Genomic DNA, 14,407 nt, shown 5'->3' with positions numbered 1-14,407 from the left:
GATCTGGCTCTCTTATTTAGCATGAAAATCCACAATCGCCATCCCTATGGCCGCTATCGAACCCTCCAAAATCGCAATGATGGTCTTGGTCGTTGCTTCCCCAGCTCTGGCCATTGTAGGACATGTATACGGCATCGGGGTCATTTTGAGGCGCTGTGACCCCCAGCGTATATGGTAAGGTGCTCCCGACTTGCATTGTTTCGCCGCTAGGGATACTGAGCAACTCTGATTCGCCGACAAGTTCCTGCTCGCCGTCATACAAAATGACGTCGAAGCGATAGTTCTCTGGGCGCAAACCGGGCCCCTCATTCTTCTGGTATTGCCTGATATGCACGCCACACCAACCACCAATGTAGCTTTCGCAATTCTGGTTCGAGACATCTCTTGCAGCAACGCACTCAATGGGTTCTGTTTTCGGCACCCACGTCTCAATGCCACCAACATAATTCTGCACCGTCTTGCCTGCTAAGCAGCATTTATTACCGAACAAGCTGCATACGAACCCGATGCCAATAAAGACAGAGTGTTGGTTACCCGAATTAGGATCATCTCCTATGAGCGTCCCAGATAAATCGGCTGAAACACTGTTTTCGGTATCCACCCTAACTGTATGACCTGTCAATTGGAAGCCCGAGCTGGTGAATTGTACTGTTTGGCACTAGTTTATGTTATTCCACTTCCTTCTCTTCCTCTAAGAGGGCCTCCTAGTGTACATACCTTTAAATCCCAAACAATATAGTGTTGAAATCCAGCGACTGGGTTATCTGGTCCTAGGTTATGATACGTTTTGTAGTGAAGAGAGGCATAAAGAGTGGCAGCGAAACCAGAGCGCTTTTGCAGAGCTCGTAGGGCCAAAGCCGCTGGAGATTCTGTAACTTCTGAATCTCTCGCTTGCAATTGCTCCGCGAGCGCGCTATTGAGAAGGTCGAGATCTCTCTTTGACTCTGTGATGTCTGTAAACGGGACTCGGCTCGTGAAGAAGCAGGTCGCATCGTGTGAGCGGCAGTCGACTGAAGCGATCCTGGAGTACTTGGTAAATGCAGCTTTAGGGTCTCGTCGAATATATGACCCTTGCGTGGTCTCAAGCCAACGCGTGTATAGCTCGAAGTTTGGGTGAGCCTCATGAGCGGACAGATCTCCTTCGATAATGTCCCGCACGGGGATGGCCAAGACCGATGGCTCCATGGGAGCTGCCCATACTGAGGAGATTTGCAGGAGCACTGCAAGAAGAGGGAACAGCATCATGTTGGTTGAAGCTATCCCAAAGTTGCTAAAACCAGAAAAGTGATAATTCAGGAGGTGAAGTAATAGATTGCTTGTTTGCCAGATGTAATTGCCATAGAATTGTGAGGCAGGAGCTGCATTCATATATTATTTTTGACAAGCATGCACTTGTAGTTCGATGGACTCCTGATAGGCTTGCATATAGTGCTTCAATCCTCCCCAATATCCTACTCTCTCCCGGCTCAGCCGCAGTGGGCATAGTCGAGTGCGGTCAGTTGTTTTCTGTGTACTAGTTGAGATGTTTCCACGCATAGTACAACAGCCTGGCTGATATGCCAGAGTTGTATCTACCTGTGTCAGCACTAGTGGTGTTATGAAACAAAAGTCAGCACACGTGCGCGGGCGGATTCTTGAGGATGCTGTCACCAATCAGTTCAGATGTTATTCAAAGACTGGGCTGAAGATAATAAGTCAACTCGTCCAAGTCGCTTAAAATAGAATATTCTCAAGACTTAAAGGAGAGCTAAGCTGTATTGGCATAGAGAAATTTAACTCGCAGTCTAATTTTAGGGTTGTTGGTTAGATGTATATTAACCGCCAAGCGGCTTACACTAGTTTGCTTTCGGTAATCCATCAACTACAAAAACTTATTATAATCCCCGGAAAGCGGGCACTAAACTCGATTGCTTACTGGTAAGTCCCGACATCTGTTGCCAGCTTCACTTCGTAGCGTAGAATGGACTTCCTAAAGGAGCACATACCCATTAAGCTAAATACACTAATTTTTGTATCAAAAACAAAATAAGTAAACGGCTCCCAACACAACAATTAAACATGGTGAGGCTGAAGAGCAGGCTATCCCTTCAAAAGTCACCTCTTTGAAATTATAGCCGGATAATTTTGATATTAGCTCTGATGAAACTATCTTTAAATATGAAAAAATTAATAATAGTGTTTCTTTATATAGAATACTGCTGAAATTAGGGGATAGTGTTTAGTTGGGCATGTAAATGTCTGTTGAATCTATAGGTGATTTTATCTAGCACAGAGGGTGTGTATGATTTTTTGATAAGGTGTTTATTATTGGAGAAGTTATGGGGTTGTCTAGATGTAAGTTATCGTTTACGTAAAACATAGGGTCGACGTGATCTCCCATGTTTTGCAGAAAGCTGGTTTTAAATGGTTGAATCACTTACAGTCAATCTGTATATATGATGCAGTATGTGAGAGCTAGGCTTATTATCTTTGCGTAGATGCTTTCTAGATTAAATACGTCAATCTTTATATAAAAAATTTGCTATCGCAAGGTTTAACTATTGAAGTTGAAAACAGTTGACTTATTTGTTTGGAGGTATAGTATACTATATGGTCCTAACTCTATGTAATAGCTTCTATGGTTGGGTAGATAGTTTGAGGCTGTCTTGAGTGAAAAATATGACTATATAAGCGATGGTAATCCGATTAAAGCTTCTTTTAAATACAAGGACTGACTGCTCAGTACATATACAGTCCGGCTGGAGTCACCCCAGGACATGTCTGGCATATAATGATGATAATCGTGACTCGATTGAAGGACGAGTGAGTAAGCTCTTCCTTACAGTGGTTTGCACATTCAGCTTAACACCTTATTCTTCCATTTATTTTTATTTGAAACATGTGCCAAGGGACACTATGAAAAAAGATAGTTTCGTAAATTAATAATATTAATTTAAAAATCATAGTATACAGTATTATTATGAAACTTTATTTATAATATAAATATAGTGATAAAATTCATTTCTAGAATCTTTGATTTATATCTGAACATGCGTTCTAAATATATCTGATGAACCTAGCAATCTATCAAGTTGGTAGTTGTAACACGGTCTGGCAGGGCTGTGTCCGGGGTTGTCTGAAAAGACTAGATGTGGGCGAGTTGAAGCTTCCCGCTTAATATTGAGGCTAAAGAGCAGGTCTACCGGCCCAAGGGGGGTAGTTATCGGTTTAGATCATATAGATATAGAAGACTTCGAACCGAAGGCTATTCGAAGGCAAGTAGGCTTATATTGAAAGTTATATCAAGAAATATATAGAAGATATGCCTGGGTTCCCCTCCTCCGGGTTGGAAACCAAGCTTATATGCCTGAGTACCTTCCTCGGGTCATTAATACCTAATCTAGCTAGATCAAGGCATATATTGCGAGGTGAAGGATACTTGTATCATCCCCGGGGTCATATGGTATTATTTATGATGTATCACAATTGACTCCATAGATATCTCGGAGCCCCCCGGTCTTGCCGGATTCGGCATAAATATGCTCCCTGGACGTATCCATGTTACATGATGTTAGAGCTCTAAATATTGCAAAAGAGTAATTATAAGCTAAGAATGATAAAATAAAGAAGGCTGCGCCAATAGAAAATCACTAAGCAAAACAGGATACTCAGTAAGCGATCCCTGAGCCAAGCTGAGCATAAAGCAGCACCGCACTGAGCGCATTAGCGTCGCACATTACATTTATGTAGGTACGCTATATGTAACTGTTGGATTGGCAATGATGGCAATCTTGCCCGATTGGTTTAGACTACACACTATATATATATGGCAGTCCAGAATTAATTGTTCATTGTCTCTGTTTCCTAATTACCCCGCTCAGTTCAGTGCTTTTATGCTTATATGCACGTGACCTTTATTGGGCATTGGGCATCAGCACCGAGTCGACCCCGAGTAATCCTCTACTAGACTTCTGCTAATCTGACAGTAACAAATATGTGCGACGACGGACGGCTACGGTCGAATTCTATCACCGCTTTTACTGTCGGAATATTTGGCACTAAGCATATTGGGAATAGGTTCAAAATGCCCAAAATGCTTAGTCCCAATATTCCGACATGTGCTATGAGGCACGTGCCCCGCTAACCCGTGCCCTAGCCGGCTTTTACATCTAAGGCATATTGTCAGCCAGCTTAGTGCGGCATAACGCGCCATTGAACGGTATGTCAAAACTACGGTTTAACGCGTTCTTTTTCTATGCAATTTCCGAGAATTTGCCATTATTTGGGTAATTATTAGCGATCAGCTCCACTAGTAAATTGAGTATAAATTAGGTCTAGTTTTCAGTTATTCAAAATTCAGGCTTCTTACCCCTTGCAATTTAGTAACAAACTAATACTGCACTAAAATTCCTTGTACTAAAATCAGCCAACACATATATACATTCTGATAATATGTAGAAGGTTATTCTAACAGTATATGAAAGGGACCTAGGTGTTAGGGTTTGGCAGGACGATTCCGGCAAGAGATATATTTCTGCAGGAGATCTCCCACCTCCCCATACAGATTGTGGTTTTCTGCAGGACATGCCCTGCCAGTTATAGATTAGTTTGGGAGCTCAATATAATCCTGAGCTCCCGCACTGCTTAGATTTAGTTCTTCAGAGTTCGTCTTGTTAAATGAATAGACTCTTGTTTTTGATCTCTCGCCCTGGAACTCTGCCACTAGGGCTCTAATATATAGCCAAAGATATATAAAAAAAAACATCTATCCATAGCCTGAATGGTTTCACTATGGTGAAAGCCCTTAGATCATGACAGTAATGATGTGACCATGCAAGAAAAGGGCTAGTTTAGTTAGAATCTGGACAGGGCTTTTACGACATAATTCAATCTGACAAATTAGGATGCCCGACAATCATTATCTAATGCCCTTGATATATTTGCTTTGCTTGGACCACATTGCCAAACTGCAAACATTTCAGTTGTTTGAAAACTGTAGAGGAGGGTGATTTAGTCTATCAGAATTCAATAGTGTGAACGCGGACCAGAAAAACGTGCAGATATCACATTGTGAGATTGGCTCTGCATTTCCTTTAGAAGGTTACACAGAGAGCAGATGAACTGCCTACTCCTTTGTATGGTAGATAGTAATGTAAGGGGAAGAAGTGGTGAGTTTTTGGCAATGATTTATTGATGCATCGGGTTAAGAAACCGGTTGGAATCCACCAGACATATGACCACTGATCGCTTGAATGTTGGTCCATATATCCTAAAGCGTCTAATATTGGCGCTGTCACAGCATCCCATAGCCATTGCAGAACTTTGGCGCTTCCCAGGTCAGCGTTCACATTCCTTGCCTCGATTTCCTTTTGATTGACACTAAGCAATGCCCAAGGCCTGGATTTAGTGCATCTCAACAAGGATAAAGCCTAATTACCGTTCCATATTGAATAGTGGCGATTGAAGCGCTCTGTTATGATAATTATGTATACATTCGTCTGTCCTACCACTTTCTGTTATGACTGACATAAAGTATGATATAACAGAAGTGATAATTCCTGGTTAAGATGTATGCGTTATTAGCACTAATATCCACTTGACCTTCTATAAATCTAGCCTTAAAGAACTAAGATGGGTATTACTTTGATATTTTGCGGGCCAAAATCTTGCTACAGATGGCCATAGCCTTAGGCCCTGGATAGAAATATCAAAACCCAAGTCCTCAAAATCCAACTAAGCCCATATAACTAGGATATACTTCTGATAATATGAGAGTAGCAACTCTTTCTACCATTCAGTTTTTCCACTGTGTACTGGGTTTTGATCTTAGAATAAAAATAACGTAACTCAATCAAATTAAATGACGGTGATCAATCCGAATGAAGAGAAATATATAGACGAGCTAGGGATTGTTAGTCACGCGAATCTCATTCTATATTATCTTGGTCCTTATAACCTGCGGCCCTATCTTCAAATTTAGAAATCTTGGTTTTACTCAGGGCAAGAAGCTGTTTCTTCAGCAGTGCCATTCCCTTCAGCGACACCCCTTCCATCTCGTCATATATAACCTCGAACGACACATCCACATTCGATCGCATCCTCATCTCAGTGGCGATAGTAATAGCGAGACTCATAACATTTCGAGCCCGAACACCGATACTATCTTCTTGGGGCATGGCAGTGTCCCAGTATATTCTCTGAAATAAACCTTTGCTCTTCTCATCTTCTTTCGGTAGAACAAGATCAAATATCAGTCGGGGAATGGGAGGAATTTTTGTGAATGCTTGCCGCCAAGCCTTGCTCAGTGATTGGATATCGAGATATTCGTGGTTTGAAATAGGGCAGAGGAGACCGTTGCTATTGCGAATTTGGCGCGAACCTAGATCACGGCAAGCTTCAAGTATATCAACATTAGCGAGAGGCTGCAATAAAACTAGCTTCACCTGCTGTGTCTGCGAGACTAGTTCAGATGACGGCTCGGATGCGTCGTTGTTGAAATGAGACAGTCTTGTGCGATAGAGCTCCCGTAGTTGATCAGGGTGAGTGATGCGTGTTGCTTCAGTCATCTTCCACAAGATCGGTGAGAGAATCTGGTTTCCACGGAGGCAGTGGATGAATCAATGTGTGTCAAGCCAAAACAATAAATAAGGAAGTGGAATTTGCTATGACTAACATCAGGTCGTCCAAAGAGAGGGGAAGTTATAACAGCTTCGCTGCCTAAAATGCTCTATCTTGTGGCAGTCTGACACGTGAACTTACTGTCAGATAGTGGGGTGATGTTACCCGGTAAAAACCACCAAAATTATTAGAATAAATTGAGATAATTGCAACTTTCTTAATTGCTTGTCTTGGACAAACTTGCTCCTAAAGTACTAAAGGAATTGTCCTCAGTTCAGCCCTACCTTACGAGATTCAGTAGTGTCTCAAGAATTCACACATGTCTGAATATCGAAGCAAGTTTGCTCATTCGAACTTTCATTTTTTTCTGGAACGGATCCTAGATCATGTGAAATGTATACTGCTAGGCTATCAGTGGTAGCCTAGTAGGCAACAGCAGCTACTACGGCTATAAATAGGTGTATGTATCTGCGTTCTTAGATTCAGTAGAATATCGTCATCATTTGCACCTCAGTTCAGGGTTTCAACTCCTTGGAGGACATCCAGGTACAACAACTAGAGCTGCCTATCTAGAATATCACTGTAATACAATGGTACACTTCCTAATGACGAATTTGAAGCCTCACCGGGGCCAGTGGTTGACTCTTCTTAGTTCCCGTTTCCTACTTATCTATTCTTACCTAACTCCTGCCCTTGATAACTAGGGCTGTGTTGGATGATGTCCCCGAGTTTATTAAGCTATGGCTGCTTGACGCACCGCTTCGAAATCTCTGAGATGCTTCTGCGAAGTCCAATACTGCTTTGCTTGTGCTGTGTTGGCTAGAGCTTACTCCTTTGCTTTTGCATCCAAGCAAGGTTGATATATCATTGAACGCCTCCCCGGCCTCCTTTCGTAGTACTACTCGTCGAGAACTGAGATTGGGGCAGTCAATTGGAACATGTTTAACCGAATTTAATCCGCCACATTCGCATTAGTCGTCTTCATCGAATCGATGTAGTTTCAGAAATTCCACTAACCAGCAGTGTCCTATTCGTAATCGTGCTAAGAGATGTGCCATTCCTCTTCCCACTCTCGCATGATCTGTGCGTGAATGAATCCCTTTTCTCAAAAGAGTAAATTCTAGGAAGGGTGTGATCTTTGAAATTTTACTGCATCTTTTGCGAGTCGATATGCGGTGTCGTTCCCCGCGTGGTCGCTGTGTCCTGGGATCCACTGGAGGCGAATTTGTACTTTCTGTGCCTTCAGGTTCTCCACAGTGTTGAGGATAGACCGAAAAATACGCTGTCCTGATTTATTCGAGGGCTTTGCTATCGCTGAGGATTGTCACTGGTTTTCCTGGAACGATCCCTGGGTGTCGTTCTCTGCACACCAGAGTGGCGATCAAGTCTACCGCACGGTTGACTCCAATTAATTCGGTAGCGTGGATCGACCAGTGATCTGGCTTGCCTACACCTACCTGTCTTGATCCGATTATATTTTGATTCCGGTCTAGCGTTTCCGCCCATTACGCCTCGGCCTCGGTGATTCAGAAGGAATCACTGGGTAGTTAACAAAATCGGACGCTCCTTGGGAATTGGATAGCCCATGAGAAGATGCCTGCGGAGTTGTGATCCACGGCGGAGCTCAAGGCTCGTGATATCGACGAGAGCATCTCCTACTGACGGCGGTGGGTTCAGGGCACGATTTGTATCGCGGTTCCCAGATCTGGATTGGTGTATTCTCGTTGTCAGCTTCCCAGAACAGATCAACCTTTGCTCCCTCTCGACTGCACAGCACAGTTAGCAGGGTATGAAGAAAATGTACGGGTTTGTCTTATCACCACTCGCATCTAAAGAGCCTATTGCCTTACGTTTGACGACTGATTGCTTGGCTCCAGCTCTGCGCACATGACCAGTGAAATTTGCCAGACGGACAGGAACGACATCTCAGGTATTTAGTCTCACTGGATAATGCTTCGAGGCAATAGGTGCATGGCTCGTCAGGAAGACCTGAAAATTTCTGGTATTGACTGATTAAGATCGTGCATTACCGCTCACCGTCATCGAACAGGTTGATTCTAGCTAACTTTCTGTCCGAGGGTTCAAAGCTACCCCGAATCAGACATTCGAAAGTGGTGTCTTCCACCTGGTCAGTTGGTTGGCAACTGGAGTGGATGCTATGATGACAAAGTCAAGAGAAATGCAGATGTGGAAGAGCAGTATCTCTTTATAGTCACCTCCGGGGTTGCTCCATCTGCACGGAGTGGATCTGGGTGTAGGACATGTGAAAGACTGAGCAGGAATCCCTTCCTTTCCGCCCCATATCATGACGTTGAGTACATAAAAGCTACCATAAGGCTGGCCACCATTCAGCTCTCCACTGCATGACGTCTTATCATTGGCAAAGTCGTGATCTATGATCTTTATCGAGGTATTTTCGGCCATATATGACAGTAGGTTCTCTTTCCCATCGTCCAAGACCATGACTAACTCTGCCTGGCAAGCTCTATCTCGAGCTGTAAGCCTGTTGTAGAAAAAAAAACGATACACTTCAGTTCAATAGCAAACTTTTCCTTAGCGAACGCAAGGCCTTTTTCTGGAACTGCAATGTTCCCTGTAATATGCCTGTTGATGGGTGAAATAGCGTTTGGCAGCCGCATGGTGTCCGCGAGTGAGCATGTGCGAGCTTTGCTTCCGATAAAATGCTGAAAGATTGTTCGATGGAAAATTAGCTTCTGGATTGCTTTCGAGTCTTCCACCTTGATAGGTATTGAGTAGAAAAAATCCACTTGGCGTGTGTGTAATACCACAGCACCCCTTGATGGGAACGACCGGAGGATGTCTTTGAGTCATCCAGTACCAGATCAATCATTGATACTTCAATGAGATGATGTAAAATATTTCATCAGTGTCTTCAGTCTCCGTTCTCTTCTATGGAGAAACACTATGATGGAATGTCGGATGCAGTATCAGAACATCGCGTGAAAGAATGGGTGACAGTAGTACGGGTCATGAGCATAACTTGTCCGGTTCTTTAATTGAATGAGATGATAATTCCAACAGAAAATCTATTATGATATGTATACATGAACAACCCGTCTCCTCAATGCTCCATTGCGGGTAGAATATGTACGTTATGTCGTACTTGGCGGTGTCTTACTTTTCGTGAAGTCATTAGGCGTTTTTCGGTCTAGAATAGGATAAAAGGAATCTTATCTCGATTAGTTTGGTCATTGAGACTCGAAAGATGGGCATACTAAATAGGAGGCGCAGTGTGACCAGAAGCCCGTTCTATCAGCGCAGATCGCTTTGATTCGGCCGGTCTCTCGAAACCTGATTCCTACGAACACATCTGCACTGCCGCTTTCACTAATTTCGTGCGCCTTTCGGATCTGCGCTTCCTCATGACGGTATCGCTGCTGCCGTCTTCGGTCTTTCTCTTGTCTGATCTCCTGCGTGGTCTTGACGACACACTGCGATGGGCTGGTGTTCGTTGACGATCCATCGCCGGACCTCCCTAGGCGCTGGCCATTCCGTCTGCACAGAATGCAAGGATTACCAGGGTCGTTAGTGTCACGATCAAAGGGCTTTCACAGTGGTGAAACCATTTAGGCTATAGATAGATGTTCTATATATACCTTTGGCTATATATATGAGCCCTAGGTCCCTCTCATGTACGATAGAACAATCTTCCACATATACTCAGAATGCACACATGCCTTAGATTATAACAGGTACCTAAACAGGCGATAAAATAAATGGCAAGAATGGGTTATCCTATGCGGAATTACGTCCATCCAGAGCATCAATTGATATAATAAAGTGTACGTGCCTATGTTGGCCACAAATATCACTACACCAGAAAAGGGTCACCCTTATGGGGAAGGCTTCTTAGTGTGGTATAGAGAGTGTATTTTATTGCTGACAACCTATTGTGGCAATTGTATGATGGTGTCTCAACGAGTGATTGAATAAAAATTTCGCTGAGAGGAGAGAACTGTCGTATATCGTAAGCATGAATAGGCAGGTCAGTAATGTGGTAAAAGTTGTGAATTATAGCCTCGCTGCAGGTTAAGGTAAGAAGAGAGAGAATGGATGGTTGTGGAAAAAAAATGCCGTTAGGGGGAAGAGATCCCTTCTAATGAGATGACAAATAAGAAAAAAAAAAAAATGACCAGAGTGGGATTTGCACCCACGCGGATTTCTCCACTGCGAAGTTGCAGATTCATACATTATATGTATAATAACCTGAACACAGCGCCATAACTGCTCGGCCATCTGGCCATGGGTGTATGGGTTTGCGAACTTAAACATCATAAACGAAATGCCAAACCGTACATATGTCCATGAGAGGCGGTCGACCATACGTACCAAAAAAGACAGCGGCGAGACGACGCTAATGAGTCAACTGGTCAGCTGCTCAAGAGGCTCTTTTGCTGTCGAATTGACCCACTCGACCCGAATAAAGCTGGCTCTTTCATATGTTATTTATTTATTCTAGGCATATGAAAAATTAGGGGTTCATATTTGGCTCATTGAAAATATATTCAAATAAATCGAGCAGCTGTAAATCATGAACTTCAATACATGTCTTTGAATCGAATGCCATCACATTTCCCTACTACATTATGGAAATATACTAATATAATTGGTAATAATAAGCCACATTAACATTACTAAGTAAAGCTTGTAGTGCTATCACAAGCCAGGTTAAGTTATTTCTTGCCCTGTGCCACATTCTGCAGAAAACCCAGCAAAAACGCCTTATTATCAGGCGATGTTACGCGATGAGCCGCCGGGTTTGAAGTGGCACTGCCTGAGGGACTTCCCAGCCTCGAAATATTGGAGGGGATATTTGTTTCAGGGCCTGAAAGAGATGGGGATGAGGTCACATCTAGATGGTTCCTAGAGACAGGACGGTCAACTGGTGTGACTAGATGCGAAGGCCGGTCGCTAGGGGATTTCCCAAAAAGATTCAATAACGCTTCTTTCTGTGCCGCGGTTTGACTAGGACGTCGGTCCGGATGAAGAATTTTGTCTTGGCTTGATTTAACTTTACTCCCGGTTGCGTATAGGTTTTCCGTGTGAGATAGCTCATGAACAGGTACTGTTCGAGTGGGAAGAACGCTTTCAAGATCTATTTTTTGAGAACGACGCAAAATCTGTGGCTGGAAATTCTTGGGTGTATCTGAGATATTTCCCTGTTCGACAAGGGAGCGTGAAGAAGGGTGTGATGTCTGCTCTGACGAGACTGGGGAATGCCTCCTGCCAACTGACGGCCGCGGCAAAATCGTAATTGGAGACGCTGGTGCTGTTGGCTTTTTGTTGGCCTTAATGCTGGCGCCATTGGCCTCCTTGTGTGGGTTTCGTTTCCGGCCAAATTCTGGAGTCTTCAATGGACCAGATACTGTGGCAGAAGTGAGGACCTCTTCTTCAGCCCTGTCAACCTTTACATTCGCTGCCGCCTTGGTACTCACAGCCGGGCGTTGCAAAATATGTATTGGGGCAGATTGTATTGGTTGAGCGGCTAGTTCTGCGGCAGGCTTTCCTGAAGGTTTATTCGCAGAGTTTTTGAGTAGAGCTAGAAGCTGGTCTTGGGGATGCAGTGCTGATTGATCAGTATTAGGTTGTGACAGGACTGCTGGTTTGGGTGTAGGCGACTGGCTTTTAAAAACGTTCAAAAGAGCCAGTGAATGACTTGTCAGCTTCGGAGGGGGTAGTTTGCTGGCTGGTGGTACTGTGGGGCCCTGGAATTGGGCCGTGTTCATCTGCTGTGCAAACTCAGGATCCCCAGTTCGCTGATAAGGTGCCACCGTATGCTGCTGTCCGGGGTTAGATGGCGCAGCAATTACTCGGTTGTGGTGTAAATGAGAGGGGTGATTTCCAGGAGGCAGCGGGTGTCCGTAAGTGGTGACATTCTGGTTTTCGGGTTGCCGTAGCTTGGCTGAGTATGGAACAGCATTGTTGAGTGAATGTGGAAAGTCGCCAACGTTTCGGATTGGGGTTGGTGGTATGTGCGGAGCTCCTTGTGGAGGTATATGACTCCCAGTAGGTAGCGGCTGATTAGGAATGCCGAGAGACTGTCGATAATCAGGTCCTGGGTGCGTGGGAGCGTTAGATTGCGGAATCGTTCCTAGCAGGTTTGATAGATGTCCAGATGCGCTCTGACTTGCAACTTCGTTAGAACCGCTCCGTAATAGCGATAGCAAAGCATTCGACTTTGATGGGTCGGCAAGTGCAGCCGGAGCCGCGGAGGGTATATTCGGCACCAAACCTCCTATGTTAAGAAGACGTTTCAGGTGTGACGAAACGTCTTCTGACGATGTGGCTTCCGGCAAGTCACTGAGAACAGCAGGCTGGATATGTGCATTCCTTGGAGTGAATCCATTGTTGGCAGACACGAATCCTTCATCCATGGATGTTTCACCTTCTGTGTAGTTGAGCGAAAGAGCCAGTACATTGTTTTTGGCTTCTAGTTTTCGTTGTTGAGCGATCCATTTTTTCAGAGGATGAAGAAATGGCGCCACCATGTAGAACTTGTTTGCATTGACGGCATCGTGCTGTGCTTGCTTATTCTTTTTGACGGTAGGAAGGTCAGATAGATTGACCCATTCAATCTTACTTATTTCTTTCCTCGTTTGAGGAGCAAACTGGGTATCCATAGGAACACCGCGAAAGACGTAAAGTTTCATATGCTGCTCCCGCATAGTGATTTCGATATGTTTCATGTGTTTGTCATCCTTGACGAGACCTGCTGCTTCCAAGTCATAGCCAGTCTCCTCAAAAACTTCTCTCACAGCACAATCCAGATCCTTTTCTTCCTTGTTGATTTTCCCTCGAGGAAAGCTCCAGCTAGCATTCTTTTTCCAACCTTTCACAAGCACCACTTTATCCATCGTTTCATTCAGCATGATAGCACCCCTCACAGGCACCCGAGTTTTGTATGCGAGAAACTCGGAAAACGCCGTCGTATGGTGATACTCTGACCATTGAGACATCAGCGGGCAGTGCTGGAAGATCCGCATGGCGAAGGCCTTGAGGGACAGGGAAGGCAAGGCCGGGTCGAGGGGCCGAATGAAGTCTTCGTAGAACCATTGTGCTTCTTCGACTTGAAAACAAATACGTTCGACAGATTCGAGCTCCTCTCGGGGAAGGTTGATAATGAAGCGGACACACAGGTCATCCAGCCCTATTGCGATACAAAAGAAGCTTGAGTTAGTCCAACAGCGTTCAGCCTAGTGTCTTTGATGCACTGCGAAACCCACAGTCTTCGAGATTTAGTCTTGTTTCTGTCATAGTGTTGACTATAATTGGGCATTTCAAAGCAGGAGAATAAGCGTCCGGCAGAGGATAGTCGGTTCGAGATCACAGGCAAGGCACACCAACGGCCAGTGCTGGATCGGGGAGCCTTGACCACGCTCTTTGTGGCAAAAGATTGGGCTAATCAAAATGATCCAGGCCTGTATCTGCCAATATATGGGAATATGTGAAAAAGGTGGACAAGCAGAATGGGAAATTGCGTAGCCTGACAGCAAAACGTGAGGGCGAAGAGTGGAATAAAGCACTGATGGGAAGAGGTGGTTGGCTGTGGGCCCAGCTATCAGCTAGATCAGGCTAGCGCCGAGTTGGGCAGCGGCGGTCATTCTGCACAGCCACAGCAGGGTCGTCCAATTGCGGGTCGCATGGATGGCGCGCCACTTCTGACTGCGCCCCTGTTGTGGCTGGACCACCCGACCAAGAAGCGGGTGGTCTGTGCGGGCGGAATGACGTGGGACGTGGGTGAAACAGCGCGCGGCAGGAAGACTTCATTATCCTGTTTGACGCCCAGTCC

General features: G+C 44.7%; 3 protein-coding genes and 1 non-coding gene across 4 annotated transcripts; all 4 read right to left on the bottom strand.

The window, feature by feature from the left end:
• Window positions 1–16: 16 nt before the first annotated feature.
• On the bottom strand, window positions 17–1,245 carry BGW36DRAFT_408118 (uncharacterized protein; the record flags this gene model as incomplete). Its single annotated transcript, XM_046219069.1, has 2 exons — window positions 17–658; window positions 718–1,245. The coding sequence occupies 2 exons, from the start codon at window positions 1,243–1,245 to the stop codon at window positions 17–19; spliced, it is 1,170 nt and encodes a 389-aa protein (XP_046071106.1).
• Window positions 1,246–5,848: 4,603 nt separating this feature from the next.
• On the bottom strand, window positions 5,849–6,644 carry BGW36DRAFT_380378 (uncharacterized protein). Its single transcript, XM_046216328.1, has one exon. It carries the CDS (start codon window positions 6,543–6,545, stop codon window positions 5,907–5,909), a length of 639 nt encoding a protein of 212 aa, XP_046071105.1. The 5' UTR covers window positions 6,546–6,644; the 3' UTR covers window positions 5,849–5,906.
• Window positions 6,645–10,747: 4,103 nt separating this feature from the next.
• Window positions 10,748–10,860, bottom strand: BGW36DRAFT_t38. The gene has a single exon. It is a non-coding gene; the product is annotated as a tRNA-Leu (tRNA).
• A 273-nt stretch (window positions 10,861–11,133) lies between these two features.
• BGW36DRAFT_380374 (Dcp2, box A domain-containing protein) lies at window positions 11,134–14,119 on the bottom strand. Its single transcript, XM_046216327.1, has 2 exons — window positions 13,842–14,119; window positions 11,134–13,765 (listed from the first exon to the last, which is right to left on the bottom strand). The coding sequence occupies exons 1-2, from the start codon at window positions 13,870–13,872 to the stop codon at window positions 11,292–11,294; spliced, it is 2,505 nt and encodes an 834-aa protein (XP_046071104.1). The 5' UTR covers window positions 13,873–14,119; the 3' UTR covers window positions 11,134–11,291.
• Between the last annotated feature and the right edge of the window lie 288 nt (window positions 14,120–14,407).

Source organism: Talaromyces proteolyticus, assembly GCF_021365285.1.
Source record: "Talaromyces proteolyticus strain PMI_201 chromosome Unknown BGW36scaffold_7, whole genome shotgun sequence".
NCBI classification, from domain to species: Eukaryota; Fungi; Ascomycota; class Eurotiomycetes; order Eurotiales; family Trichocomaceae; genus Talaromyces; species Talaromyces proteolyticus.
The sequence above is the reverse complement of the archived record's forward strand: the minus strand, read 5'-3'. Positions and strand labels throughout refer to the sequence as shown.

What these genes read in the sequence shown, in the direction of transcription:
- BGW36DRAFT_380378 (XM_046216328.1), bottom strand. Translation starts at nt 6,545, where the DNA reads ATGACTGAAGCAACACGCATCACTCACCCTGATCAACTACGGGAGCTC.
- BGW36DRAFT_380374 (XM_046216327.1), bottom strand. Translation starts at nt 13,872, where the DNA reads ATGACAGAAACAAGACTAAATCTCGAAGACT. An exon ending in AAGACTAAATCTCGAAGACT is followed by an intron (nt 13,766 to 13,841) that starts GTGGGTTTCGCA and finishes GTATCGCAATAG; the next exon opens with GGCTGGATGACCTGTGTGTC.